The sequence below is a fragment of the Hippocampus bargibanti genome, linkage group LG10, assembly GCF_051943395.1.
Source record: "Hippocampus bargibanti isolate YZ-2025 linkage group LG10, ASM5194339v1, whole genome shotgun sequence".
NCBI classification, from domain to species: domain Eukaryota; kingdom Metazoa; phylum Chordata; class Actinopteri; order Syngnathiformes; family Syngnathidae; genus Hippocampus; species Hippocampus bargibanti.
This window is the reverse complement of record NC_142743.1, coordinates 11977204-12004430: the sequence shown is the minus strand read 5'-3', so window position 1 is coordinate 12004430 and position 27227 is coordinate 11977204. Positions and strand designations below refer to the sequence as shown.

General features: G+C 40.7%; 2 protein-coding genes across 4 annotated transcripts; both read left to right on the top strand.

The window, feature by feature from the left end:
* Positions 1-261: 261 nt before the first annotated feature.
* g3bp2a (G3BP stress granule assembly factor 2a) lies at positions 262-12112 on the top strand. The gene is made up of 13 exons (XM_089006399.1): positions 262-430; positions 1809-1927; positions 2022-2103; positions 4174-4347; positions 4444-4534; positions 4642-4747; positions 4826-5006; positions 5414-5509; positions 8351-8453; positions 8539-8598; positions 8946-9077; positions 9190-9308; positions 9641-12112. Exons 2-13 carry the CDS (start codon positions 1833-1835, stop codon positions 9923-9925), a joined length of 1524 nt encoding a protein of 507 aa, XP_088862525.1. The 5' UTR covers positions 262-430; positions 1809-1832; the 3' UTR covers positions 9926-12112.
* A 268-nt stretch (positions 12113-12380) lies between these two features.
* Positions 12381-25971, top strand: uso1 (USO1 vesicle transport factor). 3 transcript variants are annotated; one of them, XM_089007012.1, is made up of 26 exons: positions 12381-12624; positions 13224-13310; positions 13398-13462; positions 13760-13836; positions 14040-14051; positions 14425-14525; positions 15690-15792; positions 15873-15928; positions 16050-16170; positions 16433-16611; positions 16748-16888; positions 16975-17063; positions 17752-17906; positions 17977-18182; positions 18641-18661; positions 19718-19828; positions 19905-20023; positions 20093-20274; positions 21401-21522; positions 21596-21734; positions 22862-23031; positions 23119-23184; positions 23281-23379; positions 23459-23563; positions 23957-24172; positions 25180-25971. In XM_089007012.1, the coding sequence occupies exons 1-26, from the start codon at positions 12559-12561 to the stop codon at positions 25243-25245; spliced, it is 2874 nt and encodes a 957-aa protein (XP_088863138.1). In that variant the 5' UTR covers positions 12381-12558; the 3' UTR covers positions 25246-25971. The 3 variants fall into 3 exon arrangements, with proteins under 3 accessions (XP_088863138.1, XP_088863139.1, XP_088863140.1); XM_089007013.1 differs by lacking the exon at positions 14040-14051; XM_089007014.1 differs by lacking the exon at positions 18641-18661.
* The last annotated feature ends 1256 nt before the right edge of the window (positions 25972-27227 follow it).

Here is a 27227-nt window from a genome sequence, read left to right as displayed (position 1 = left end):
GATTACCCACACTCATCGAATGTAACATAATTCTTCATTGTTTATTTATAGTGTCTTTTTGAGTATGTGACACAAAAGACACTTGATAACCCCGTCAAATCGAGAAATCATGCACGACGTAACTTTCGCCCAAATACAACAATTTAATGAATACTTTCGGAGGCTGAACGTTACGTTTGGTGGTTCGTCATTGTTATCGAGTAGTTGATTGGCCAGTTTGCCGAGTTTGGGGGCTCCTGCTCCAAAACGAAGGGGTAAAACAATAAATCGAAACCTATCGCTTTAAATGTTCAATATCTCTTACCTCGCAGATCATAAAATCGTCGGCGAGAGAACTGTAAACACCTGGCAGTGCATTTGCGGTTCACCGTCGCGAATATTAGTATTATTACTAAATCCCTTCTGTCTGTATAGATAGGTCTTTAACGCGGTAAGTTTGATCACATTCTTCCTCATAGTTTATGTTGTGGCTGGCTGACAAGCTAAATGCTAACTTGACCCACATTGTCCCGTCTAATTATCCATTAAGATGAGCGGGAAGCAATTTGATGCTATATAATAAACTCGAAATTTGTGACGTCCTAAAGCTCCACGTTGCCGAGCAATGAGCAAAACTCGTGCTTTCTCGCTCGTTCCTATTGTTTACCAGTGACCACACAGGACTGATCAAGTTGGGGCTTGACAGTCAAATCGATTACAAATAATGAAAAATACAACTTTTGTTTTACTTTTTGTGGAAAACGATAACATCGAATCCGCTTAATGCCCCAATTTCTAACGATGTTACAACGGCTACCGTCGCTTTCTATTGAGTCGTCGTTTGTGACCCCCCCCCCCCTTCAATTTGCATTTCATGTTAATTTCAACGACGAGTTTGGGTTATTGTTTCGTGTTTCTTTCGCGCTGATAAAATTTCGGATTACACGATATTCTTATCAATATAACCGCTAGTGGCCTGAAATAAATAAAGACGACGCCACAATTTAGCCTAGCCCCGGTGCTATTCCGACTGCGCGTTGGGTAGCCGGGGGGGACATTTTTTGTTTGTTTATCACACGCGGGCGTTGTTAAAATGTCGATGTATTCATCTTTTTTAATTAGGATGATCACTGACAAGCCCAGGGGCATCAGCGTTCTGTATCAATAGAGATGACATAATGCTACAGACGGGAGAAGGCTTGTGTTGTGCATACAGGCCACCACTTTATCGAAAAGACTAATTACCACAACATAATGCTGGCGCTAATATTTTACAATACTAAGCCATCTCATCGACGGTATCATGCATAAGATCAACCTGTGTTTCAGTCTGTCTTGATGGACGCGTCACATGCAGCTTCCGATTTAGCCGCCATGCTAACCATCAGCTGTTGTTGTGACTGATGAGGGCCGGGAAGTGGGACAAAGAAGCTTTTTAATGCTTTATTCCATTAAAAGTCTATTTTTCCTGCATGTAAAATTTGAGAGGCGACCGCCTCCGCCTTTTTTCTCTGGAGCAGCTAAACTTTTGACATCATTAAAGTTGTTATTGCCAGAACAGCTTTGCACTGGTTGTGTGTCATTTTTAACGTGTTACGTCGCCGAAACTGCGCTGTATAAGGAACTGTTGGAAGTCACTGCTAAAACCTGTGCCATGCAAGAACGACACATTTCCCAATGTTGAATTATCAAAATGGTACCCATTTCTAATTTAATTTGGGCCAGGGGGGAAAAAACCTAACTGAGCAAATAAACTTAAAAGTTACCTTATTATTTTTTATTGTGGATGAGCCATGTAAATAACCTTACCCTCTCTTTGTGCCTTTTAGCACTAAATATTGTTTACCAAAGAAATGGTGATGGAGAAACCAAGTCCCCTGCTTGTCGGGCGGGAGTTTGTGAGGCAGTATTATACACTGTTGAACAAAGCGCCAGACTTCCTGCACAGGTAATAGTTTAGTTGACATTCACATACGAGGCGCTTCAATGCTTATTTGGTGAGTGTAAATTTCTCAAAATTCTTAACACTGTTTTGTTGTCAGGTTCTATGGGAGGAACTCTTCCTATGTTCACGGGGGTCTTGACCCCAGTGGGAAACTGGTGGAAGCGGTGTATGGGCAATCGGTAGGTCACCAACAGTGTTTTATTTATGCATCTAAAATGCAGCAGGGTGGAACCCTAACAAATGCTCCAACTTGAGAATTATCCAGACATGAGAAGTTTCCTTGGTGTAAATCAGAGAGAGCTTTTTAGCAGGGGCGGTCTTTTGATGTAGTTGAGAGAGCAACATATGCAACAAGCAAGTTGTTAAGCAGTTCAAGAGTGGGGCGCTGTCAAGAGATTTATGACCCAGTACAGTGATACCTTAGCTTGCGAACGCTTTAGCTTACATACCTTTCGCCTTACGAACATTAAATTCGCGAGCATATAATCTTGGCAGACAAACTAGTTTTCGGTGAAGGAACCAAACCACACAGCGCCATGGTGGCTGGCGGACTAGTTTTCGGCGGAAGAACACCAAACCACACGGTCGAACAGCGCCACGGTGGCTGGAGGACTAGTTCTTGTCACCTCCTTTCTTTGAATGCAGACGTGGTTTGTGATCGAGTGGAGTACTTTTGCTATTATGGGACCGAAAAAGACCCCACCACAGGCTAGTGTTAAGCCGAAGAGGATACAAAAGAAAAACTTCTGTTTATTTGATTAATGAAAAGCAGCTAGCAGGGGATAGTGTAAGTGATGGTATTATCGCAGAGAAATCACGGCAACTTCACTCGGATATCAAGAGGCAACTTGGAAGTTCGTCATCCAACAACTACCATCACAAAGGTAAATAAACCGACTTTATTATACACTACAGTTGATTTCTTTAATTACAATACAATAGCACATTTATACAAAAGAAGGTATATTTTGTGTAGTTGTAATGCTTATTTAGTAGGAGAATATGTTTTATGGGGACCTGGGAATGGATTATTCTAATTTGAATGGTTTCTTATGGGAAATAAATGTTTGGCAGACGAAGTTTTCGCCTTACACACTTTCTGGGAACCAATTAAGTTCGTAAGCTAGTGTATCACTGTATTCAATTTTTTTTTCGTCCTCTGCTTGCTAGCAATGCACATTGCTGTTAGCATTTTGCTGGCGCTAAATTGGTCTGGCGCATAATGTTATTTGTTTATTTCATTTTATGTCTTACATCTGTTAGGCAAAATGGAACAATTGTACTGCCTTGGCTTTGGGAAAAGAATCTCAGTCGCTGATCGCTGAGCTTTCAGCCATTTATTTAACACTCAAACACAAAATAAGGCCACGGCTCGCATTCACACACTGGATAACCCGCTTCAGGTCACTCACCTGGCCCTTTGGCCCACATTCAACACAAAAATATTACAGGATGTAATTACACAACCCAAAAGGCGTTATAATACTAATACTAATAATAATAATGATATATTCATGATTCTAATGATATATTCATGATTTTAATAATATAGTCATAATACTAGTAATAATAATACTGTTATTATGTATTCATTCTATTATGTATTCATAATATTAACAATATTAGTAATATTAATATTTTAATTAGTAATAGTAATAATATTAATAATAATAAGATAATGATTTCCTGAACTCTGAGCTAACGGAAAAATAATTGGATGTAGCAATCAATCAATGGAACAAAAATGGTGGGTATAGTTATGCTTTTTTGAATGTTGTTGTGCCGATGAACATTTTGTGTTTGAGAGCCTTTTACTGAGCATCTTCATGTTTATTAAGTTCATAGAATTGCTTGTTCTGTAGCTACAAGTGGACATAAACCAGTTTCTTCTTGTGCCGGTCCCAAGCCCAGATAAATACAGAGGGTTGTGTCAGGAAGGGCATCCGACGTAAAAGCTTGGCCAAAAGAAACATGCAAATCAAACCTCTGAAGATGGAGAATACTGATTCGCTCTGGCGACCCCTTGAAGGGAAAAGCCGAAAGGAAAAGATTGCTAAGCGCCTTTCAAAACTCTCAAGGACACTTTACAGTCACACCAACTCATAATTTAAATGCAACAGTGCAAAATGGCGCAAACTCACATTGATCTAATTTTACTTTGCTGCTATTTTACTTTGCTTACTACCCTCTTCTTGACTTTACAAAAAAATAAAGGGATCCACTGACCTTTTTTGTTGTCCGTCTCGTAGGAAATCCACAAAAAGGTCATGTCTCTGCAATTCAGCGAGTGCCACACAAAGATCCGGCACGTGGATGCGCACGCCACGCTCAGCGACGGCGTCGTGGTGCAAGTACTTGGGGAGCTCTCCAATAATGGACAACCGATGCGGAAGTTCATGCAGACCTTTGTGCTCGCCCCGGAGGTAGGCTTGACCGATCGAGCGCTGTGCTCATCTGTTCCAACCAAATTAATTAATCAAATGTCAAAACTCGGCATTTTCATGAATTGCCTTTGGCAGGGTTCAGTGGCCAACAAATTCTACGTACACAATGACATCTTCCGTTACGAGGATGAAGTTTTTTGCGACTCGGAAGCCGAACTTGACGAAGGTCAGACATTTTAATGCGATGTCGTCGCGCAGTGGCTGTCAATCACCGCCTCTGCCATGTTTGTTCGTTTTTCAGGTTAGTTGATCTTGGCTCTTGTTTTCTTTCAGAATCGGAGGAGGAAGTCGAAGAGGAGCCAGAAGAGAGGCAGGCGTCCCCCGAGCCGCTGCAAGAGAGCCCCAACAGCAGCGCCTACTACGAGCCTCACCCCGTCGCGTACGCACAACCAACCCCCCCTTTTTTTCACTTTGAAGCCTTGATTTCAAATTTCGTCCCTATTTTGTTTTTCCGCAGCAACGGGGTGGAGGAGCCCATGGACGAGCCGGCTCCTGAACCTGAAATGGAGCCGGAACCTGAGCCCAAAGTCGAGGAGATCAAATCCGAACTGGATGAGAAGGTTCTTGAAGAAATGGAGGAAAAAACTCCCTCGCCAGCCCCGGTGGAGTCTCCACCCCATGCGCAAGAGCCACCCAAGGTATGTGATAGCGTAACTAGAAGAGCTTTGAAACACATGGTTCAGAAACCCTGCTTAACAAATTGGGTTGAAGTTTTTTATTTTTCTTTCATCACTTTCACCTTGCTGGTTATGCAAAATAAACCTTGCAGTGGTCTGCACGGAAGCAAAATGTCGACAGAGGAGAAATGTGACTGAGAGTAAAAAAAAAAAGCGATATTGGAACGATAATGGTGGAGAGATATAAATGGTTATGTAGAACACGATATTTTTACACTTGATTTTCATTTGTGGTTGAACAGCTTCTTAACAGGACATATAATTCTTCATTATTATTATTACTAGTATTACTATTATTTTAGTGAAGCTCAACATAATATTGATGTACAAATTTTAAATGAGACAGTTAAATATTTTGCCACCCCCAGACCTTCTCGTGGGCCTCGGTGACTAGCAAAAACCTTCCCCCGACCGGCACCTCTTCTGGAATACCACCCCACGTTGTCAAAGCTCCAAGCTCACAGGTAACTTTTTGGTGAAAAACGTCTCATAAGTCGCCTTCATCGTCTCCAGAAAAAATAAATATTCATACACAATTTCAGAGATGCATCTGGGCCGCGCCCTTGCGCCATTGATGCATTTTGACAGCCACTGGCGCAACTTTGTAACTCCACTGCGCCAGCACCGACGCAAGTCTGTTACGATTAGCGCATATTGCTACGTGATCCGCGTCACATATGACATACTCTTGTTAAAATAGTTAAAGAAACAAATTAGTTAAACAGCAATTAAAAACTGTTCATTTTCCATCAGAGGTTTTAATTTTCGATGTCTGCCATCTTGCCTTTTCGATATCGTGCAATAATCACCTTGCATTTGTTTTGATGCGTCGTAGATGATATCTCAGGCTTTTCCGCAGCAAACTGCCGAAAGAGATGATCAAATATTCATTTACCCATGGTGCATTGCATTATTTACATTGAACATGGCGGATGGTTGCGATATGGAGTGTGAGAACAGGAGTAAAACTAAAAGACATTAAAAACAGGCAGCAAGCAAATTCCAGTTTTTTTTAAGAAACTGTCCAATGAGTCTGTGGAAGGTAGTGACAATTGAAACAGCTGTTCATGATTCGAATTTAGTGGATAATGCGAATGATTTCAGAGCTGTTGCAGCACATAGGAAATCTATGCAAATACATTTAAAGGACAACCGATGTCATTTAATTGTTTCCTAACTGACATCAGAAAAACGTTTTATAGAATCTAAAATATCCAAAACACGCAGTATATTTTTAGTCAAATGCAAAACACCAATAAAAATGACTTAAAGGACAACCGTCACTTGTTTTGTTTAACTGACATCAGAAAAACGTTTTATAGCATATAAAATAACCAAAACACGCAGTATGATATTTTTATTCAAATGCAAAACACCAATAAAAATGACTTAAAGGACAACCGTCACTTTTTTTGTTTAACTGACATCAGAAAAACATTTTATAGCGTATAAAATACCCAAAACACGCAGTATGATATTTTTATTCAAATGCAAAACACCAATAAAAATGACTTAGTGTCCAAAATCTGCAAAAAATTGAGCTGCGAATTGGGCATTTTCAGAAAGTCCCGCCCCCAGTTCGTGACGTCACGCCAAGACATCTTGCATTGCTGGAGAATCAAAACAATGGCTTCAGATTCGGAGAATATGCTTTCTTGTTACACATCCAGTTATGAATATGATTCAAATAGTTCTGAAGAGGAAAGCATGCATGTTTGCAATTGATTAAATAATTTATTCCGTGCCATTTTGAGGCAACATTGGGGGGCAATGTCTCACTCAAAAAGAGGCAGAAAATGGCCACCGTGCTGTTGTGAGGAATGAATCAGCCCATTTCCACAGGTTGATAAATTCCTTCCATGGATCTTGGACGCCCTCTTCTCTTTCTGGTGCAACACGAGGTTTTCAGACCAAAAAGCATTGACGTGATGGAAGGATTGCTACAATGTGTCCTTTTTTTTTTGGTCAAGGGCGTTCCTTCAGTGACGTCACGTACAGACTCGTCACCAACTCAAAAACAAGACTTCCGGAATATTCAGCACGAGTCTTAAAACGTAAAATATAGCTATATCCGGTGGAATCTTTGTAAAATACGCTCAGTAGAAGTCATTTGAAGCCATTTTACAAATTATGGACACAACTTGTCCGTAGACGTCGGTTGTCCTTTAAAGTGTCTAAAAAGTACTTCAATTTGAAACCGGAAGTGGCCAGTTTCAGAAGGTCCCACCCCCATGTTCGTGGTGTCACGGCAAGACGTCTTGCCTTACTCGAAAATCAAAACAATGGCTTCAGATTCGGAGAAGATGCTTTTTGTTACTCATCCAGTTATGAATATGATTCAAATACTTCTGAAGAGGAAAGCATACATGTTTGCAATCGATTAAAGAATTTATTCCGTCATTTTGAGGGGGGAAATGTAGCACCGAAAAGAGGCAGAAGAGGGCGACAAAGCTCCTTTGAAAGCTCTGTGGAAACGGGCTGATTAATTCCTTACAATTTTTGTCAGTGAATATCAAATAGATGCTCGGTGCCAAACACAAGGATTCACCATCGCGTTATTTATGTTTTCCTTCTAATTTCGCCATCAACACGGATCAACACAAAGTTTTCAAACCAAACAAAGTATTGCAAAATGCATTGAGGTGATTCAAGGTATGTCCTTTCTCGGTCAGGGGCGTTCCAGACGTGATGTCAGGTCAGGCATCGTCACCAACTCGAAAACAAGACTTCCTGAATATTCAGCGCGAGTCTTAAAACGTAAAATATAGCTATATGCGGTGGAATCTTTGTAAAATACGCTCAGTAGAAGTCATTTGAAGCCATTTTACAAATTATGGACACAACTTGTCCAGAGACGTCGGTTGTCCTTGAAGTAGACACTAGTAAGAAATATTGTGCTAAGTCTGTTGTCTTTGTCTTCTCTGTAATACCACACAATATCAAAATAGCACAAGCTTGATTGTGTAGTAACTAAAGAAAATTGAAAATTTTATGTCTGAATAAATTCTTTGACTTAAATTAAAATTGTTGATATTTTAGTAAAATAGATAGTATATCTTCTTCTTTTGTATATAATAATGGTTTTTTTCAATTCCTATTTGGAAGTACCATGCTCCAGTGAATGTATTTTGGTTTATTTCAAACAGTTTTCTATACTTTGGATTGGATTGGATTTGCCTTTATTAGTCTCACAGTGGAGAAATTTACATTTCACAGCAGCAAAGTGATGACATAAGGGGGTCAACTGGCCCCCTTTTTTAATTTGGCAGATGCATTCCCTGCAATTTTACTTGATTCTCCTGTAGGCCCGAGTCGATGCGAAGCCAGAAACACAGGCGGCGCCACTCCGACCTCGAGACCAACGCACCCGCGACCGACCGACCTTCCCGCCACGAGGCCCCCGACCAGGTACTCACCGATTTCATTTGTATTCCGCTGATGATATTCTTTTCAATACAATCGTGTTTCAAGTTTGTCTTTCTCCCACCACTAGATGGCGTCTCGTCATCAGATGCGCCAATGGGGAAACCACACCTGAGTTTTGTAAACAAAGGTAAATGTGAATTTCAAAGTCCAGCTGCAGGTTATAAAACATTGTCACAATTTCAGACCACCACAGGAAGTTATGATTAGATTTTTTGTGAAATAATGTTTTTAGTCAAGTCTTCTTCTTTTCCTTTCGGGTTTTCCCTTCAAGGGGTCGCCATAGCAAATCAGTGTCCTCCATCTTTAGAGGTTTGATCCGCATGTTTGTTTTGGCCAAGCTTTTACGTCGGATGCCCTTCCTGACACAACCCTCTGTATTTATCCGGGCTTGGGACCGGCACAAGAAGACATATGTCCCTTTGTGGTCATGTAAAATTTTTAAAATGTCTTCATAAATACATTTTCCTGTGCCAGGCAGCAGAGGGGAAGGTGAACTAGGCGAAATGGACGGCAGGCGAACCGTGCGCTACCCGGACAGCCACCAGCTTTTTGTTGGCAACCTCCCGCACGACATCGATGAGGGCGAACTCAAAGACTTTTTCATGAGTAAAGCCCAAATTCTCAATTTTCATCGTTCGGATAACACTTGACGAAAACTTTTGCGGATTATCCAGGATCATGTGTTGAAAAGTTTGACCTTTTTTTTTCTTTTCCCCAGCTTACGGTACCGTCGTGGAGATGCGTATCAACACCAAGGGCATCAGCGGCAAGCTCCCCAACTTTGGATTTGTTGTGTTTGACGACTCTGATCCCGTGCAAAAAATCCTTAGTGCCAAGGTAGATGGGGCATGTATTAACATTTCATTACCCCTTTTTTACTCACTGGGTGGTGTTTCCGTTTAGGTTTGTTTAATTTCGATCCCTGGTCTGCACAGTTGGTTCTAAATGTTAAAATAAATAAATAAATAAATAAAATAACAAACTAACCTATTTATGTTTGTGATGCATATTGTCATGCAGAAAAATTAAATGCCCTTTTCTAAAATGGTAAAGAATTCATCCACCATTTTTGCTCTGTTATGTCATGAGATTCGTATCACATATTTTTAGTACGTATTTATTGTTTTTGTTGTTTTTCCATCTTGCTAAATCTGGTCTTCCCCCTGCAGCCCATCATGTTTCGAGGTGAAGTGCGCCTTAACGTGGAGGAAAAGAAAACACGGGCGGCGCGCGAGCGAGAGATCCGCGCCGGCGGCGGTGACGACCGTCGGGATATAAGACGCAACGATCGAGGACCCGGAGGTCCACGGGGAATCATGGGAAGTGGCATGATGCGAGACCGTGACGGCCGAGGACCACCGCCCCGGGGCGGCATGGCTCCCAAGTTGGGTATGGGGTCAGGAAGAAGCTCCGGGGGTCTCGGTGAAGGCCGTTTTACAACCCAGCGCCGTTGAGAATGGGGCAGGGGGTTGTACCACGTCAGCTTCAACTTTGTCATCTGTTTTTTTTCCCCCCTATGCTTTGGAATGTGACGCACCCTCTCAATCTCATTTACTTGTGACCCGAGGAATTTTTTTTCCTCCCTTCTCTTCTTTTGCTACAGCAAGAATTCACAAACTTAACGTTGGTATATTGTGTTGGAGGGAAATGCCACCAGGAGTTATCGTTCGGAGGGACTGAAAGACTAAGTACCATTTAAAAAAAAAATGTAAAAAAAAACAGCCGTTATTCTGGATGAAAGAGATTATCAGACTTGATTTAACCTTCCATTGCACATTTTCTATGCTAGTTACTGTTCGAAGTTGCAAAAGTTGTGCTGTTCGGAAGGGGAAAGACCTGCCTTTTTTTTTCTTCCCACTCTTCCATCTTTTCAAGAGACCATTCTTTCAAAAATGTGCATCCCGCATTTGCCAATATGCACTCACGGAAACTTTTTTTTCCCTTTCTTCCTCCCGTATGTCGACATTCTCACTCTGAAAGCCGCCGAAGAGACATGACACAAACGGGGCAGGCCTCGCTGCTGTGACCAATGTATACCGAAAAATGTACAATTTACTGTTGGATGGACAAGATGATCTATTTTTGTCTTGTTTCTAAGTATAAATAATCCAGGATGTTCATCAATTGATTATGTTTGGATATAGGTGGATTGGGGTGGACAAAGGATACTGATGAATGGAAGAGTGGTGCTCTGGTTTCTTTTCATTCAAACTTTTTCTTTTTTTGCCAGCTAGGGATGAAGGACGCCTTTCCTGTCGTTCAAAGGTGACAGAATAAATGTACAACAAAAGTCATAGTTTACTGTTTCACATTCCTTTCTCTTGGTTTATATATATATATATATAAAAAAACACAAAAAAATGGTGCCTTCTGCGCTCACCTTCTTCGCTCTTACTAAAACTTTGCAATTTTTTGGGACTTTTGGTCAGATTGAAGTTATGGTCCACTTCCATATTTAAAATTCATTTTTTTTTGTAAATATTCTTTGCTTTTGTGGGGCCCCACCTTTAAAAGAGAAAAGGTACCCTTGTATTTTTTATGTTTTCAAGTATCGTGCCCAGCTACCATAGTTTCATTTTGCTGTATTAGAAACTTCAAAATAAAAACAATTGATGATTTGTAATGAATTAGCATAAAACTATGTAAAACCTGTAAAGGCAATGACCAATCAAAAAGAAAATAGTCACATGACCCAAGTAAAAATGTTGACCAAACAAAAGTAAACTACTCACCGTTGAGTCATTACTTAGTTTTATATTGTTTACGTATACTTGGTGCATTGAATGTCATGATTTGGGATTTTTGGATTGCTCATATTGAAAATTTCCTGTTTCATTTCTATGCTTTATGGTTATTTGTCCCACCATTGGTGTCATTGGTACTACTCTGGTGTGACAAACTACAAAAAAGAGCAACTTTTGATTTGTTTGCTAGAGGTTGGTCACCACCATATTTTAAGTAACATAAGTTTTTGCTCTCAGGTTTTCATGTTTCTCAAAAAAACACTTTTATAGACCACCCTGCAAACACCTGAGATTACTTTTCCAGCCTGTGTTTGCTTATTTTCATTCATATGCCCACCATGCGGTGTGCGTTTTTCTTTTTTTTTTTCCAGTTTGGTAGTTTTGGCTGCAAGGAAATCTTCATTATTTCCTTTGATAATCTTGCACTGAAAAGGAGGAATGCGATGTAGCCACAAAATATGGTAATACGGTCTTCCTTGTTTGGTGGGTAATGCACTGTTTTTTTTCTCTGTTGTGAGGGTAACATTTCCAGAGACAATCTTATTTTTGAACGGGGCCTTCAAAATTCAACTAAATTGGTGCAACGTATTTTCAGAAAAGGTGTTTTGTTTATTGCTTTAGTTTTTTTGCCTGTGTGTGGCAGTTAAGATATCAAAAACAGGTTGTAAATTATTTGCTTCCCTGGTTGCAATTAGACTGGATAGTCACAATGAATCATGCCAGTCCTTTTTGAATGGAAATAGATTGTGTGCTTAAAAACATGATACACATTTTTTACTGTTTAAACTTAGCCATGTTGCTCCAATACATATAGTTTGTGTTAGTTTTTTTGTACTTTCCTTTCCATTTTGAATGTCAGCTATAATAAACTACTGATAATATCAGCACCACTCACAACATTGCTCATGTATTGTGCAGCTTTATTATAAAGGATTTTATTTTTATTTTAGAGTGAACATGATTTGCTAATATTTTTATTCTGGTACTATTTCCTTTGAAAACAACAGACATTTACTGACTGCCTTTCAGGGGTTTGTTTATATTTTGTTAATTTTGGCCTAAAATGCCCTCCGTACAATTTCACATTGTTTTTTTTTTTGTTTTCTTTACTGTCCCTTTAAATGTAGCACTGACGGTCCACGTATCGCCACGTCCTCGCGCATGCGTAGTCTCCTTCTCCCGCGAGGAGTTCCGGGGTCGCACGACCAACCTCACAAAATAATTCAAATAACAACACACTATCCCGAATACTTTCCTCCAAAAATTTCCGCGTCACCCAAATCACGTAGAGGAGACTCCGAGTGTCGTCGTCGGAGGGGTCGCAAAAGGCGACGTCTGAAAAGATGAACTTTTTCAGGGGAGTGATGGGCGGGCAGGCAGCCGGGCCGCAGCCCACTGGAGCGGAGACGGTATGAAGCTAACCCCTTGTGGTTGCTATTAGTTTAGCATTTGCTTATACGTAATTGTTGTACATTTAACCTTTAAGCCTTAAAGATTAACCTTTACAATACAACACGCGTGGCGTCATTTATTTCGGGAAGCAAGTCACCTCAAATTATCAGGTTGGCTACTGTCAATGCTAATGTTGCTAACCTGTCATTTTCTGCGTTAGATACTTGCTGTTTTAAGCATAGTTTATCCTTTGAATGTGTTTTTATAATCTAATGGTGGTTAATCCAGTTTAGGTGTTGCAAATGATTTTAAACCGATCACGGTATTTTCAATGCTTTTAATCGTATGAAACAGCTCACGTGTGTTAAATATTTTTTTCATATAAAGTCAATTGAGTGTGATTCATTTACATATATAAGTATGTAAGTATAAATTACAAACCTTGCTAAACAGACACAATCACATATTTGTCCAAACACAAAGGTGTTATGGCGACTTGATCCAAATTGGTTAACCTATGTTTATATTTTGCCATTTGAAATGACACGAATTGGTGCTTCTCAGTATCTGGCATATCTTCGAGCTCGATAATATATACAATTTACTTCGACAATAGATCCAGAAATTGTGCGACAGAGTTGCCTCGTCGACACTCCTCGAAGATCGCAGGGATGCGGTGCGTGCTCTTAAATCCCTCTCTAAGGTAAGATCTCAAAAGCTAGATCTCAAGGGGCCCAATAATTTCTGTCAAAACAACTTATTTTGAAATCATTGCAATCTGTTTTGTTAGAAATATCGCATGGAGGTCGGGACACAAGCAATGGATCACTTGATAAACATTCTCCAAACTGACAGGTAAGTATCAATCCAGTTGACACAAATTGTCTTTTTTCTCTCGAAGGGAATTGAAACACTCTGTTTCACCCGCAAACTGTCGCTGTCATAACACCTTTATTCACTTTGGCAGATGTTCCCAAAAAACATAAAAGAGCTTTCCTCTTTAAAAGACTGTGTGTACAGTTCAGAAAAGGTTTTTAACATTGTGACGGGATCAGACTCTGAAAACGACTATTTCTGTTTCCACATCAGTTCCTCCAGCCATAAGTGTATGTATAACATTGCTGTTCATGTTTTTTTTATGATACCCATCAGGTCTGATTCAGAAATACTCGGCTACGCTTTGGACACACTGTACAACATTTTCTGCAACGACGAGGAGGAAGAGCAAGGTAGTGACCATGTCGCCATTGTTTGGAATTGTTTTATTTTTTAATGTATTTATTTTTTTAAAGAAAGGTAACTGATTTCAACCTCATGTGTCAATCACGCAGTGTGCATTGCTTGCTCTCTTCCTATACTATGACGCTGTCTGTGTTTTAAATGTAAAGGTTGTCATCTCTCTCTTCTTCTCTTCCATGTCTTAACCTCACAGACGAATCAGAAGGTAAAACCTTTTCTCTGTGCATGATTGCCCCCTCGCTATTTTTTATTTTTCTTCCTCACACGACCCCCACAACCTCACACCTCATCTTCTCATTGTTGACAAAGCCTATGATAAATCACAGACATTTTATCCACTGTTGCCAGGTAAACGGAACTTAGCCAAGGTAAAAGTGAAGGACAAATCACATTTGGGGGGGGGGGGGGGGGGGTTCTGCTTGCAGCAACAAATGAGTGCACTGAATGAAATCGTTTGGTAAGTTTGGGAGAGCTAGTAAAGAACTCAAGCAGCGTTTAAGAACATTTTTTTCTCTCTTGCACAACCTCACCTGTCAATGGCTCCTCCTTTTTTAATTTCTATTTTTTTCAATATACAGATGAGACCTCCCAGAAGCAGGCAGATGACCTGGGCACCAAATTTACAGAAGCTTTCATTCAGGAACCTGAAAATATCACGCTGCTCCTCACCATGTTGGAGGTACTGCTCTCTGGGAGAGATGAAGGGATTTTGTTTGTTTGTTTTTTTGTTTGTTTTTTTGATGTATATATCAGTGTCTGAAACTCATGACAAAAAGTTAGCGGACACCCGGGCGGACAACTCTGAAAAGTTGCCTAGCCGGCCATAAAGTTGCCTGCCCCATTTTTCACAACTTGAAACACAATAAGTCGACTAATCGCAAAAAAAAAAAAAAAACATTCTTGCGAAGTATAAAGGTTTTTTTTAATTAAGGAAGTACCTACCACAAATGCTCCCTTGCTTAATGTATGGTAAATATCCCTTGCTGAAGATTTTGCTCCAGTTGTCGTTTGTCGTCATAGTGCACAATGCAATGTTTGCGTTGCCTTGTCTGCTCAAAGCCACGTGGCCTCCTCTTTCTAAGCGTCTTTCAAAACTCACACCTCACAGCAGCAAAGCTATGAAATGAAGCAGAAAAACAAAACACAGGACCCGCCGGAAAGGCAGCCACTCTTGCGGCGCCATCCCGAAGTAAATAATAATAATAATAATAATAATAATAATAATAATAATAATAATAATAATAATATAATAATATATATGTGTGTGCTACACAGAGCAAGACACGAAAGCTGGCCACCTGACCAACGGTGTTACGATACAGATTTCGATAATGGTGGTACTGAAATCCCTGAAGCAAATATCGATTCAGCTCAAGCTGCTTTTGTATCGATATAAGCAAAGCAAAATGGCCGGCGGGAGATGAAAAAGGGCACCGTAGTAACCGGATTATCATAATAACCATATATCGTACTAAACGCAACTAATTATGCATAAAAAGACTAGAAATTTGACGGGAAATGAAAATAGTATCGTAATAAGCAGTACTATCAATATAACCGATATCGATATAACGAGACTTTATTGTAGATGGATGGATGGATGGATGAATAGATAGATAGATAGATAGATAGATATTTTTTTGGGGACAGGTTGCGAAATATTTCAGATTTTTCCATAAATACAAATACGTACATAAAAATAAATCCCATGCCCTAATTCATTTCCCCATCTTGTACCCCATCTATTGTTGAATAATATCTCTGCCCATGATACAAAGTATTTTTATTTTAAGTGCGCCGTGGTAGCACTTCCTCTATTAACCGCGGCACGTTTTCATAACAGGAGTTTGACTTTCACGTGCGTTGGCCTGCTGTGAAGCTACTTACGGCCCTCCTGAGGAACCAGTGTGTCCAGCTGCAGAGTATCATCCTGGTCAGCCCCATGGGTACGGTTGCCATCCTTTGCTTTCTGCGCATCCTGTCAAATGTTCCCAGTATGTCAAACGGCATACGCTTGCGCTTGCAGGGGTCTCCAGGTTGATGGACCTGCTGGCCGATTCCAGAGAAGTTATACGGAACGATGTAAGCATTTCAAAGATTTAATTATTTTTTATTTATTTTTTTGGTTATCATTCAAAACTATTTCATTTCATTTCTTCCATTCCAAACCAAATGAATGAATTTCTCAATGAACTCCCTGCAGGGCTTGTTGTTGCTCCAGCAGCTGACCAAAAGCAACGCTGCCATCCAGAAGATTGTGGCTTTTGAGAACGCTTTTGAGCGGCTCCTGGATATTATAACGGAAGAGGGCAGCAGCGATGGAGGTAGAAACGGAAATTCTTTCTTACGCTACAAGTTGACACCATCTCTGATTTGTGAATGAGTTTTTTTTACTGCTAGCAAGATTTTAATGTAGGTTCACTTCAATCCTCCGTTAAATTTTCTGACTAAAGCCACACCCCCACGAACAAGACATGCATCGCACGACCGCTCGGAGTGAATCCGTTCTGAGCAATGTCCGCTATACCACTAGCGTGACTTATTCATTTGCAAAATATTTAAGTGGGACAGGATTGATGTTCACAGGGATTGTGGTTGAGGACTGCCTGCTCCTCTTGCGCAACCTCCTCAAGAACAACAGCTCGAACCAGAACTTCTTCAAAGAGGGCTCCTTCATCCAGCGCATGAGGCCGTGGTTCGAGGTCGGTGACGACAACTCGGGCTGGTCAGCACAGAAAGTCACCAACCTTCACCTCATGCTGCAGGTACCACAGAGACTTATTTGAGGCATTTTTGAAAGAAAAAAAATCTTCTCAATATTTGGATTCCTTTTTTTCAATCACATTCTTGTATTTAAAATGAGTGGGACCATCCAAAAACTGATGTGTTGGTTGATACCAGCTTGTGCGAGTCATGGTGTCCCCGGTGAATTCTCCGGGAGCGACGGCGAGCTGTCAGAAATCCATGTACCAGTGTGGCCTGCTCCAGCAGCTGTGCACCATCCTCATGGCCACCGGCGTACCGGCGGACATCCTCACTGAGGTAAATGGCAGTCAATCGGTCGTATCCAACCGCGGGAGAAGCCTTGTTTCATTTTCAAGTCTTCTCTCGCCGCGCGACCTTAACAGACCATCAACACTGTCTCGGAAGTCATCAGGGGCTCACAGGTCAACCAGGACTACTTTGCGTCAGTCAACGCACCGTCGAACCCACCCAGGTAGGACATAGTCAATCGACAGAAGAACAGCTATTGATGTTGTTTTGCTCCTTTAAAACGCCACATAATAGTGTCCATGCCGTCGCGCTTGAACTCATTCACTGCCAGACGATTGTGCAAAAATGTGTCCACTCCAGTGCCAGGGTTTTTGTCATTTTCACTCAAATTGCACGTCCCACAGAATATTCAGTTTTAGGACTACATAAACATTCAATGCAGCGTAAGAAACATTCCTCTCTTCTTTCATCAGAAAAAAAAGAGTTAATTCCTTAGTAATACGGGTCTGGAGTTATATGAGCTTGAAATAGGAGTGGGTGTACAAAAGGCAAATGCTGCCACGTCGTGGGCGGGAAAAACATTGCCAGAGATCTGACCATTGCTTTATCGGCACCCCTCGCAAGAAAAACCAAAACCCCCCAAAAAAATCGTCATGCTTTTCAATTCCCAAATAAATTTGGGAATGGCAGTGGATGAATTCAAAAAGTTGGTAATATCTAACAAAGAATTCAACTGGTAAAATTGTCAACCAACGCTTCACTTAAAAGTCTATAGATACCACAAAATGGCGGCAAGTAAATTTTTTTATCGAAATAACAATCACCCATCTCACTCGACACCACAATGTCACAAAATGGTGGCCGAGCACGATTGTCACACAAAAATGTCTCTGCACCCCTCCGATCCGTAGACCCGCCATTGTGGTCTTGCTCATGTCCATGGTCAACGAGAGGCAACCGTTTGTCCTGCGCTGCGCCGTGCTGTACTGCTTCCAATGTTTTTTGTACAAGAACCAGAAAGGGCAAGGGGAGATCGTCGCCACGCTGCTGCCCTCTACTATTGACGGTGAGTCGCGCTCTTCACACGCACGAGTCAGAGGTATGAATCAACCTCGTGTGTTGTTCGCAATTTTCAGCCAATTCCATCTCAGCCGGCCAATTGCTGTGCGGCGGCCTGTTCTCGGCCGACTCGCTGTCCAACTGGTGCGCGTCGGTGGCGCTGGCGCACGCCTTGCAGGACAACCTCACCCAGAAGGAGCAGCTGCTGCGGGTCCAGTTGGCCACCAGCTTGGGCAAACCTCCCGTCTCTTTGCTGCAGCAGTGCACCAACATCCTCTCCCAGGTAGATGGGTGCCAAGTGAGCACTTTTTAGGTGGTGTGGGGGTGGTGTTTTCGTGCATTGGTTTTCAAACTGGGGTCCCTGAATGTCCCTTGGAAAGATTTCTTCCCTATTTAGGGTCCCTTCAGTCAAAAACACTTTTTTTGTCTTGTACTTAAACATCAAAGAGTATGTAGGGAAAGTCGTTAAGATTGCACAACTGTCCATGTTTTCATGTTACTGTTGTGTTTATTATTTTGCTTTATGTTGACGAAGCGCTTTGTTGCAGCTGCAACTGTTGTGAAAGCCCTATATAAATTAGGATGTAGTGTCTTGTATTGTAAAAAGCTAGAAAAGCCCACCCATTTTATTTTAGTTTATTTATTTGTTCGTTCATTTATTTATGTATTTATTTTTGTATTTATTTGTGGCCAAAGAATGACTGTCATTGATTTGGGCGGTGTCACGTTGTGGTTTTTCAGGGTGATAAGATCAGCCGGAGGGTGAGTAAAGTGCGTGCTATATTTGTTTGTGTGTAGTTTGAGTTTTTTTTCTTTTGTCTCTACTTGGCTTGTGAAGGAGATTTATTTATTTATTTATTTTTGGGTGAAAAGGGGGTGGGCGCTATGTGTGTAAAGGGGATCTTGGTGACGAGCATCTGCTGGTTCCCCTTTCCTCTCCCGCGGCTTATATTCAGGTTGCGCTGGTGCACAGCCACCCTTTTTTGGGCTTTAGTTGCCGTAGTTCTTCGATCAAGTGGGCATTTTCAGAACTATAGAGAAGATTCACAATACATACATAAATTAATACATTAATAAATGAATAAATAAATAAATAAATAAATAAATAAATAAAAGTAGTGTAAAAAATAAAATACTTAATGTGTCCACTCAGATTTGTCTGTTTCAATTTGTGCTGTTGTCCTGTTGGGAGACTATATCCGTAAATGTAACTTTTATGAACCGCATAGGTTATAAAAGGCTGAAAGGGGTTTTTAGCCCATGCATGTAGTTTGCAGCCCAGCTTAACTTTTTGCCTTCGCCCCTGTTTGTTTTTTCAGACATGTTTAGCAGTATTTGAACACATTGTGTTCCCTGTACAAGGAGGGTAGATACAATCATTTTTAAGCATGTCATTGTTTGTAATGTTCATTTAAAAAATATCTTCTCCCACCTTTGAACCAAGATCATGATTGAAGTTAGCCATTTATTGCTCAACCTAACCATGTCTGCTGTTGCTGTTTTTTTCCCTTCTGCTCACCCTATGACAAACCTCTTTTACACAGATTTGGCCTTGAACACAGAGCATTGCCAAATGCTGACAGTGTCATTTAAAAAAATAATCACGTTTGCTTTATTTTGACAAACAAAGCATTTTATGAAGTATAGGTGACTTTTGAAACATTTCAGTCAGTGTAAAAGATGCTTGCTTAAAACCAATGGCTGATTGGGGGTTTAAAAATGGAACTATGAGGTTGGAAAGATTTGACCGGACATGAGAAATTATGATTACAAAATATATGAAAAAGCAATTCAAAATGTCTGCTCTGTGTTCCACAGGGCAGCAAAGTGCAAACGAGAGTGGGTCTTCTCATGCTGCTGTGCACGTGGATCAACAACTGCCCCATCGCCGTCACACACTTTCTTCACAACCAGGAAAACGTCCCCTTTGTATGCTCACTTGTCGTGCTTATCCACATCAAGTTATCATGACGTTAATTCCCCTTGACTCTTGCCGCTTTTGTAGCTCACGGCGCAGATCTCCGAGAACTTGGGAGAGGATGAACGTCTGGTGCAGGGTCTGTGTGCGCTGCTGCTGGGCATCTGCATTTACTACAACGATAACTCGCTGGAGAACTATACCAAGTCAGTTGTTCACCGTCGCAAATTGTCAACTGCCTTGGGAATGTCTCTAAATGTTGCGTGTTTCCCCAGAGAGAAGTTGAAGCAATTGATCGAGAAGCGCATTGGCAAGGAGAACTTTGTGGAGAAGCTAGGTTTTGTCACGAAACACGAACTGTACTCGCGCGCAGCCCAAAAGCCGCAGCCGGTTTTCCAAGCTCCGGATCAGATGCTGTTTGATCACGAGTTCACCAAGCTGGTCAAAGAACTGGAAGGTGAGTGCACACGGTCACTTTTTATTTCATTTTCACTTTTTTTTTCTTCAATTCAGTTAGCTTTTTGCCTTTCATGCACCAATCATGATAAACTGTCACCTGACAGCATGGTACGATGTCCACTTAACTCACAGGTGTCAAGGCCCGGGGGCCAAATCCGGCCCGCCGCACCATTTTGTTTGGCCCGTGAAAGCAAATCTAACTTGTGAAATTCCATGATTCTAGCTAAAGTACCAACAAAAATTCATATAGTCATATATATAAGTAATATATATAAACTACGATAACTGTCATTATTTATTAATTCAAACATGCGGATCAAACCTCTGAAGATGGAGGACACTGAATCGCTGTGGCGACCTCTTGAAGGGAAAACCCGAAAGGAATAGAAGAACTTTACTTAAAATTTGAAAACTAGTCATTTATCAATTTGTTGTGTGCTCTATATGTAATATGAGGAGTGGATGAAACCTTCTAATTGCTTCTTCAAATTCATAACGGCCCCATAAGGGAAACCGGAACTACAATGTGGCCCGCGGCAATAAAAATGACTGACACCCTTGACTTAACTCACTCGCTGCCATTCACAAATTTATTCGGGAATTGTAAATTATGATGTCGAGCGCCATTTTTCGAATTTGTTCAGGTTTTGTTTTTTTCATGTTTGGGTGCCGATAAAGCGCTGGTCAGACCCCTGGCGATGTTTTTTTAGTTTTCCACAAGGGGGCAGAATCTCCCCTTTTTCCATGTTAGTGCTTTGTTCCAGGTTCAGTTATTCTTAAAGTACGATATAATTCAGTATGTACGTATGTATTGCAATGTATTTTGGACAGCTGCCCTCATTTCAAGCTCATATAAGCCCTGACCCACATAATTTAGGAATTAACTCTTTTTTTCTGATGAAAAAGATAGTCTACGGTTTCTTACGGTGCATTGAATGTTTATGTCGTCCTAAAACTCAATATTGTGTGGTACCTGAAATTCAAGTGACAATGACAAAAACCCTGGCACTGAGGTGGCCACGTTTTTGCACATGTCTGGCAGTGAATGAGTTAAGGAGTGTATTTTCTTCAGGAGTGTGTTTTCCATGATACATCGGAATACCCTGCCCTTTTGGTGTCAATAGGTGTGATAACCAAGGCGGTCCATAAGTCCAGTGAAGATGAGAAGAAAGAAGAGGAGGTAAAGAAAACGCTGGAGCAGCACGACAATATTGTCACGCAGTACAAGGAGCTGATCCGAGAACAGGCAAGCACCTTTCTCGCATTACCTGCATCGAGACCCTTACCAGTTGCGCAACTGATATCACATGTGCGGTCAGGATGCCAAGATCCAAGAGCTAAAGGAGCAGGTGTCCTCCATGACCACCCAAACCGAACAGATGCAGGCCACCATGGCCCAGCAGCTGAGTCAGATCCAGCAACACAAGGACCAGTACAACCTCCTCAAACTCAAAATAGGTATGATCACCGAGCACGCCACTGCCATCGCATGACTTAATCCGGCCCACTAAACGTTTGCAGTATCATGATACCCGTAATATTTGTTCAAATAAATTCGCTCTGCCCCCCTACCCCTCTCCGAACATTGTCTGATTAATCTTTTAACTCATTCGCTGCCATTCCCGAATTTATTCGGGACTGGAAAATTGTTCACAAAATACAATTTTGAGCATTGTTAGAATACAGAAGTATAGTGGGGCTATGTGTTCATCAACTATTATGCAGTCTGAACTTTAACTCATTCGCTGCCATTCCCAAATTTGTTCGGGTTTTGGTTTTTCATGCGAGGGGTGCCAATAAAGCGCTGGTCAGACCTCTGGCAATGTTTTTCCCTTCCACAGGGGTGGCAGCATTTGTCTTTTGTCGATTTTAGCGCTTTGGTACAGCTTCAGCTGTTGTTAAAGCACTATATAAATCAATATGTATGGATTGTATTGTATTTTGTAAAGCTGCCCCATTTCAAGCACAGATAACTCCAGTCCCATATAATTTAGGAATTAACTCTTTTTTTCTAATGAAATAAATAGTGTCTAAGGTTTCTTACACTGAATTGAATGTTTATGTAGTCCTAAAACATAATATTCTGTGGATCCTGCGATTTCAGTGAAAATGACAAAAACCCTGGCACTGGAGTGGGCACATTTTTGCACATCTGCCAGTGAATGAGTTAATCTTTTAATCTATTATACAATCAATTAATTAATTAGACTAGCGAAATATAATATATTTTTACTTCCTGGATAGTTTACGAACACAGTTTACTTGTTTATTTTTATTTTATAAATAATAATTAGAAATGATACATTTCATTTATAAGCGCCTTTCAAAACTCTCAAGGTCACTTTACAGTCACGGGATCAGTTTTTCTGTGGGCGAGCAGCAGCAGCCACACGCGCCAGCGTTCACTCAACCCGGGGACTAACTCAAATATAATAGTAGGACAAATAGATAGAATCTTCCAAAATGTAATAAAGCATACTTATTATTCTTTCCATGAACATGAAACTAGTTTTTTCCTCCTCATACGAACAACCTGGCCCATTTGTCAGTGTTGAAAGCGAACCAGTGTCTCCGTTTGCGCCTAGGCAAAGAAAACGCGAGTCAAGCCGGCAACACGCTGGGAGACGGTTCCCATGTTAATGGCGTGCAGACCGAAGAGCCGACTCAGCTTCCAGATGAGGTGGAGGAGCTGCGCAGTCAACACGCCCTCCTCCAGACTCAGCTGCGTGAAAAAGATGCCATCATTGACACCTTGGTTAGTTGAGTTATTAGGAGTAGTAGTTATTATTATTTTTTTTATTATTAAAAAAATATATATACTTGATTGTGCTTGTTCTCTTAGCGATCCGAAGGTTGTCAGCTCACTGAGGGAGCCACAGGAGGCCTGGACAATTCAGATTTCCTCAAGGTGGCCTTAATGTTGATGATGATGATGATGATGATGAGTTATTATGCACACTTTTGACTTGTGTTGTTCATCACCATGACTTGTTGTCGCTTCAAGGAATTGGAGCTTCTGAGAGGTCAGGTCCAGTCGCAGGCAGCCGAGATCAGCCAGCTAAAGACAGACAATGAACGCCTGCTCAGAGGAGCTAAAACGGAGGTATACACACTCAAATTTCGGGATTTTATTTTATTCTGAAACGCTTGATCTCGTTCATAATCAAGTTCAACCTCCTCAGTCCACAGATGCCGCCCCAAGCGATGACTCCTCGTCAGATGCTACCAAAACGGCAGAACTGGAGAGCAGACTCGCAGCGCAGTCGTCCGAGATAGAGAAACTGAACGTGTGAAAATATTCTCTCTAAGTTTTTCTTCTATTCAACATTCAAATTGAAATCTGCTTTCACGGACGACTGCAGAAATGGGAGAATATTTATTCATCATGCGCCATGATTCTGAGGATTTAGAAAAATTTGAATCAAATATGGTGAAAGAACGATTAAGCGTTTACACTGGTCAACAGTAAAATCTTATCTGAAACATCTTTGATTCTGATTTTTTTAATTCTACCACATTAGGCTTTTGAGGTATTTTCATGGTTTTTTTGCCTCTAACTTTGACATTTAAGAGCTTCCATCTCTGGAAAAAAAGGTTTGATCAAAACTAATTCAACTACTGATAAATCATTCCACCTTAACTTTATACACTTCTGTTCTATGTCAATGTCCGATCCTCAGGAGGAGGTCCGGGTCCTGACGGAGGGCCGGGCGCAGCAAGAGCAGCAGGCGGCCTCTGCCACCAGCTCGGCGGCCATCCTGCAGACGGAGATGACCAAGATTGTAGCGGATCTACAGGAGTCCAAAAAGGAGCAGGATGACCTTCTCGTGCTGCTGGCTGACCAGGACCAGAAGATACAAAGCCTGAAGAAGAGACTCAAAGAACTCGGAGAGACGGTATACAGTAGAACCGATGATGATGATGATGATGATGATGATGATAACCTTAGAACTAGAATTTAGAACTCTCTGTTGATCATAGCAACAATGATAGTGTTTTCACAAAAAAATTTAAAAAGCATCGAAATATCTTTTAAGGGTCTAAATGGCATTAAAAAGCATGAAATATGAGATCTGGTTGCATATTATTTGTTATTTAGTTTTTTTTGTTTTGTTTTTTACTTTCTGCTACTTCCGGGTTGAGTGAACGCTGGCGCACGTGGCTGCCGCTGCTCACCTGCAGAAAAAATATCCTGTGACTGTAAAGTGTCCTTTCGAGTTTTGAAAGGCGTTTATAAATGAAATGTATTATTATTATTAATAATTAAATTAAAACACCCGGCCGTTAGCATTTAGCACCATGCTAGGTCGCTTCTCCTCTTAACTCATTCACTGCCAGACATGTGCAAAGATGTGTCCACTCCAGTGCCAGGGTTTTTGTCAATGTCACTTGAATTGCTGGACCCACAGAATATTGAGTTTTAGGACTACATAAACATTCAATACAGCATTAGAAACCATACTCTCTTCTTTCATCAGAAAAAGACTTAATTCTTAAATTTTATGGGTCTGGTGTTATATGAGCTTGAAAGGAGGGTGGCTGTCCAAAATATAATGCAATACATACATATTCGTTTATATAGCACCTTAACAACAGCTGAAGCCGGTACAAAGCGCGAACATGGAAAAAAGAAAAATGCTGCCCCCTTGTGGAAAAGAAAAAAACTGCCAGAGGCCATGGCCAGCGCTTTATCGGCACCCAAGCGTGAAAAAAACAAGACCCAAACAAATTCGGGGATGGCGCTCTACGTTATAATTCATGAATGGCAGAAAATGAGTTAAAGGGGTTTACATGGACACTCCCCTTTAAGAGCCAAGAATGGATGCTCGCCTTGTCCGTAGGAATGACTCCCCGAGCTTAATACAGTATTTGTGAACAAAATCTTGTCATTTTGTAACCGCAGGTGGATGACGAGGACGAGCTGGAGACCAGGGACCAGACTGACGAGGACGATGAAGATGAGGATTAGACGATGAGAGTACTGGTGTGAAGAAGTTGGACTTTGATATCAAAGCAGGTGTCTTTCTCTCCGGCAGTTGCCATGTTTGTTTTCCATGTTCGACACGACGTGTACACACCTTTTTGCCATCTCTAGTCCTCCCCAAAAATTTGGTGCGTTCATCTCAGAGTTAACACGCTTCAAAACAACAAATGTTAATTTGAACACACTTCACACATTTAGACACATAACAAGGTGGCATAAATATCATGCGTAATTGCTCTACGATATGCTGCAAAAACTGTCACAAGTTGTAATAAAATGGAAAAAAATGATATTTTTGTCATTCCACTATATTGTGTAAAACCATTTAGGAAGACAACTCGAAAGCAAGACTCGCGGAAGAATGATAATGGCTGGTAAATTAAATTTTACTAAATCAAAAATATCCATGTTTACATCTGTTGCCGTTTTATTCACATTATCGCCGGATTTGTTTGTGTTTGTGATGGGTGTGTCCATTGTTTTACGTTGCAGTGTCTCGTAATCAACACTAGAGAGGAGCAAACATCCTTGATTCCAAAAACAGGTTGTGCCAACACTGTATTGCAGTATGTTCTATAAATACACATCCAGCTTACTGTCTCACCACGCAGATCCAATGTATTATTTTTCCGCATGGAGGCTGGACTGAGCTGGTATTGGGTCAGGAATATCAAGATAAATTGAAATAAACTTAGAGTTTGTTGAGTGTGACTGAGGACATTTTTTTGATCAGATTTTTTTAAAGTAAATCCAAGATTAAAAAAATTGACTTGACCATCACACTTAAACTATTTGTTCAATAGGGAATCTACCATGTTGCTGTAGCTCAACACATACTAACGTAATGAGCAAATCAATATGAGCAGTGCATTCAAATAAAATAAAATAAATCAACGTACTGTAAGATATTAATTTATACACATTAACAAGCTTAGTTACGGAAAACAGGGAACAGCTATGGGCAGGTTAGCCAATTGCAGCAAACCAACAAAGATTTACACCTAAACACAATTTGGAGTCTCCAAGATCCACTTTTGGGGAGATATGGGAGGAAGATGGACAAACTGGAGGTACCCGGAACACAAGTACAGGGAGAACAAACTCCACCCAAGAAAGCCAGAGTCAATTCCCCCAAATTTGGGGCAATCCTGCAAACCACTCGACTTCCCGTGTTATCCCGTTTATGGAATAAAATCTTTGAAAATGTTGTGTTATTCTGTTTTTATTTAATTTGAGTTATTTGGTTACAACCTTTTACACAGATGATCCAATTTTCCAGCAGCCATCTATTGTGAGCGCAAACTTGAAATACAAGAGTGAAAGGCATATTTCAACCAAAATTCCCTAGTTTACAATGTAAAAAAAGTTTAAAAAAAGGAGGGAGTTAAGAAAAAACATTCTACTGTGGCCATAGAATGAGTTTTTATCCCAAACCACCAATATACAGGATTTTCCGGTGTACTGTACAAGGCACACTGGAGTATAAGGCACCCCCACCCCCCCGAATGAATGGTGTATTCTCAAACTTTTTCCATATAGGGTTTACCAGATTATAAAGCGCACCTTCAAGGAATGAAAAAAATGTTTTCCAAATAAAATACTGTATATAAATTAATCAAATATTTCCAAATATAGGGCACACCACATTATAAGGCATTACGGTAAAGGCTGGGGTTACGCACTACTTCTACGGGGGAAATGAAGTCACTGACTGCTGTCAATAGTTAAGAGGCTGGTGTGGCTCAATATTACTTCACATACATATTAGGCGAAACTGCATATACGGCGCAGTGTCATTTTTTTTAAGTAAATGAAGGCTTTTGGGGGTGCCATATACACCGGAAAATACAGTAACTTAAATTTTAAACATTTGCATATTTTTTTAATCTTATTGGATTTAAGTGATTAAAAAGTGACGATTTTTTATTATTTGGTTCACTTGTTTTATATGAATTTCTTATACGTTA

Excerpts from the sequence above, each read along its gene's own strand:
- uso1 (XM_089007012.1), top strand. The coding sequence starts at position 12,559 with ATGAACTTTTTCAGGGGAGTGATGGGCGGGCAGGCAGCCGGGCCGCAG. Across the intron at positions 14,526-15,689 it reads TGCTCCTCACCATGTTGGAG|GAGTTTGACTTTCACGTGCG; the intron begins GTACTGCTCTCT and ends TTTTCATAACAG. Across the intron at positions 18,183-18,640 it reads GCACCAACATCCTCTCCCAG|GGTGATAAGATCAGCCGGAG; the intron begins GTAGATGGGTGC and ends GTGGTTTTTCAG.
- g3bp2a (XM_089006399.1), top strand. The coding sequence starts at position 1,833 with ATGGTGATGGAGAAACCAAGTCCCCTGCTTGTCGGGCGGGAGTTTGTG. Across the intron at positions 4,748-4,825 it reads TACGAGCCTCACCCCGTCGC|CAACGGGGTGGAGGAGCCCA; the intron begins GTACGCACAACC and ends GTTTTTCCGCAG. Across the intron at positions 8,454-8,538 it reads GCCACGAGGCCCCCGACCAG|ATGGCGTCTCGTCATCAGAT; the intron begins GTACTCACCGAT and ends TCCCACCACTAG.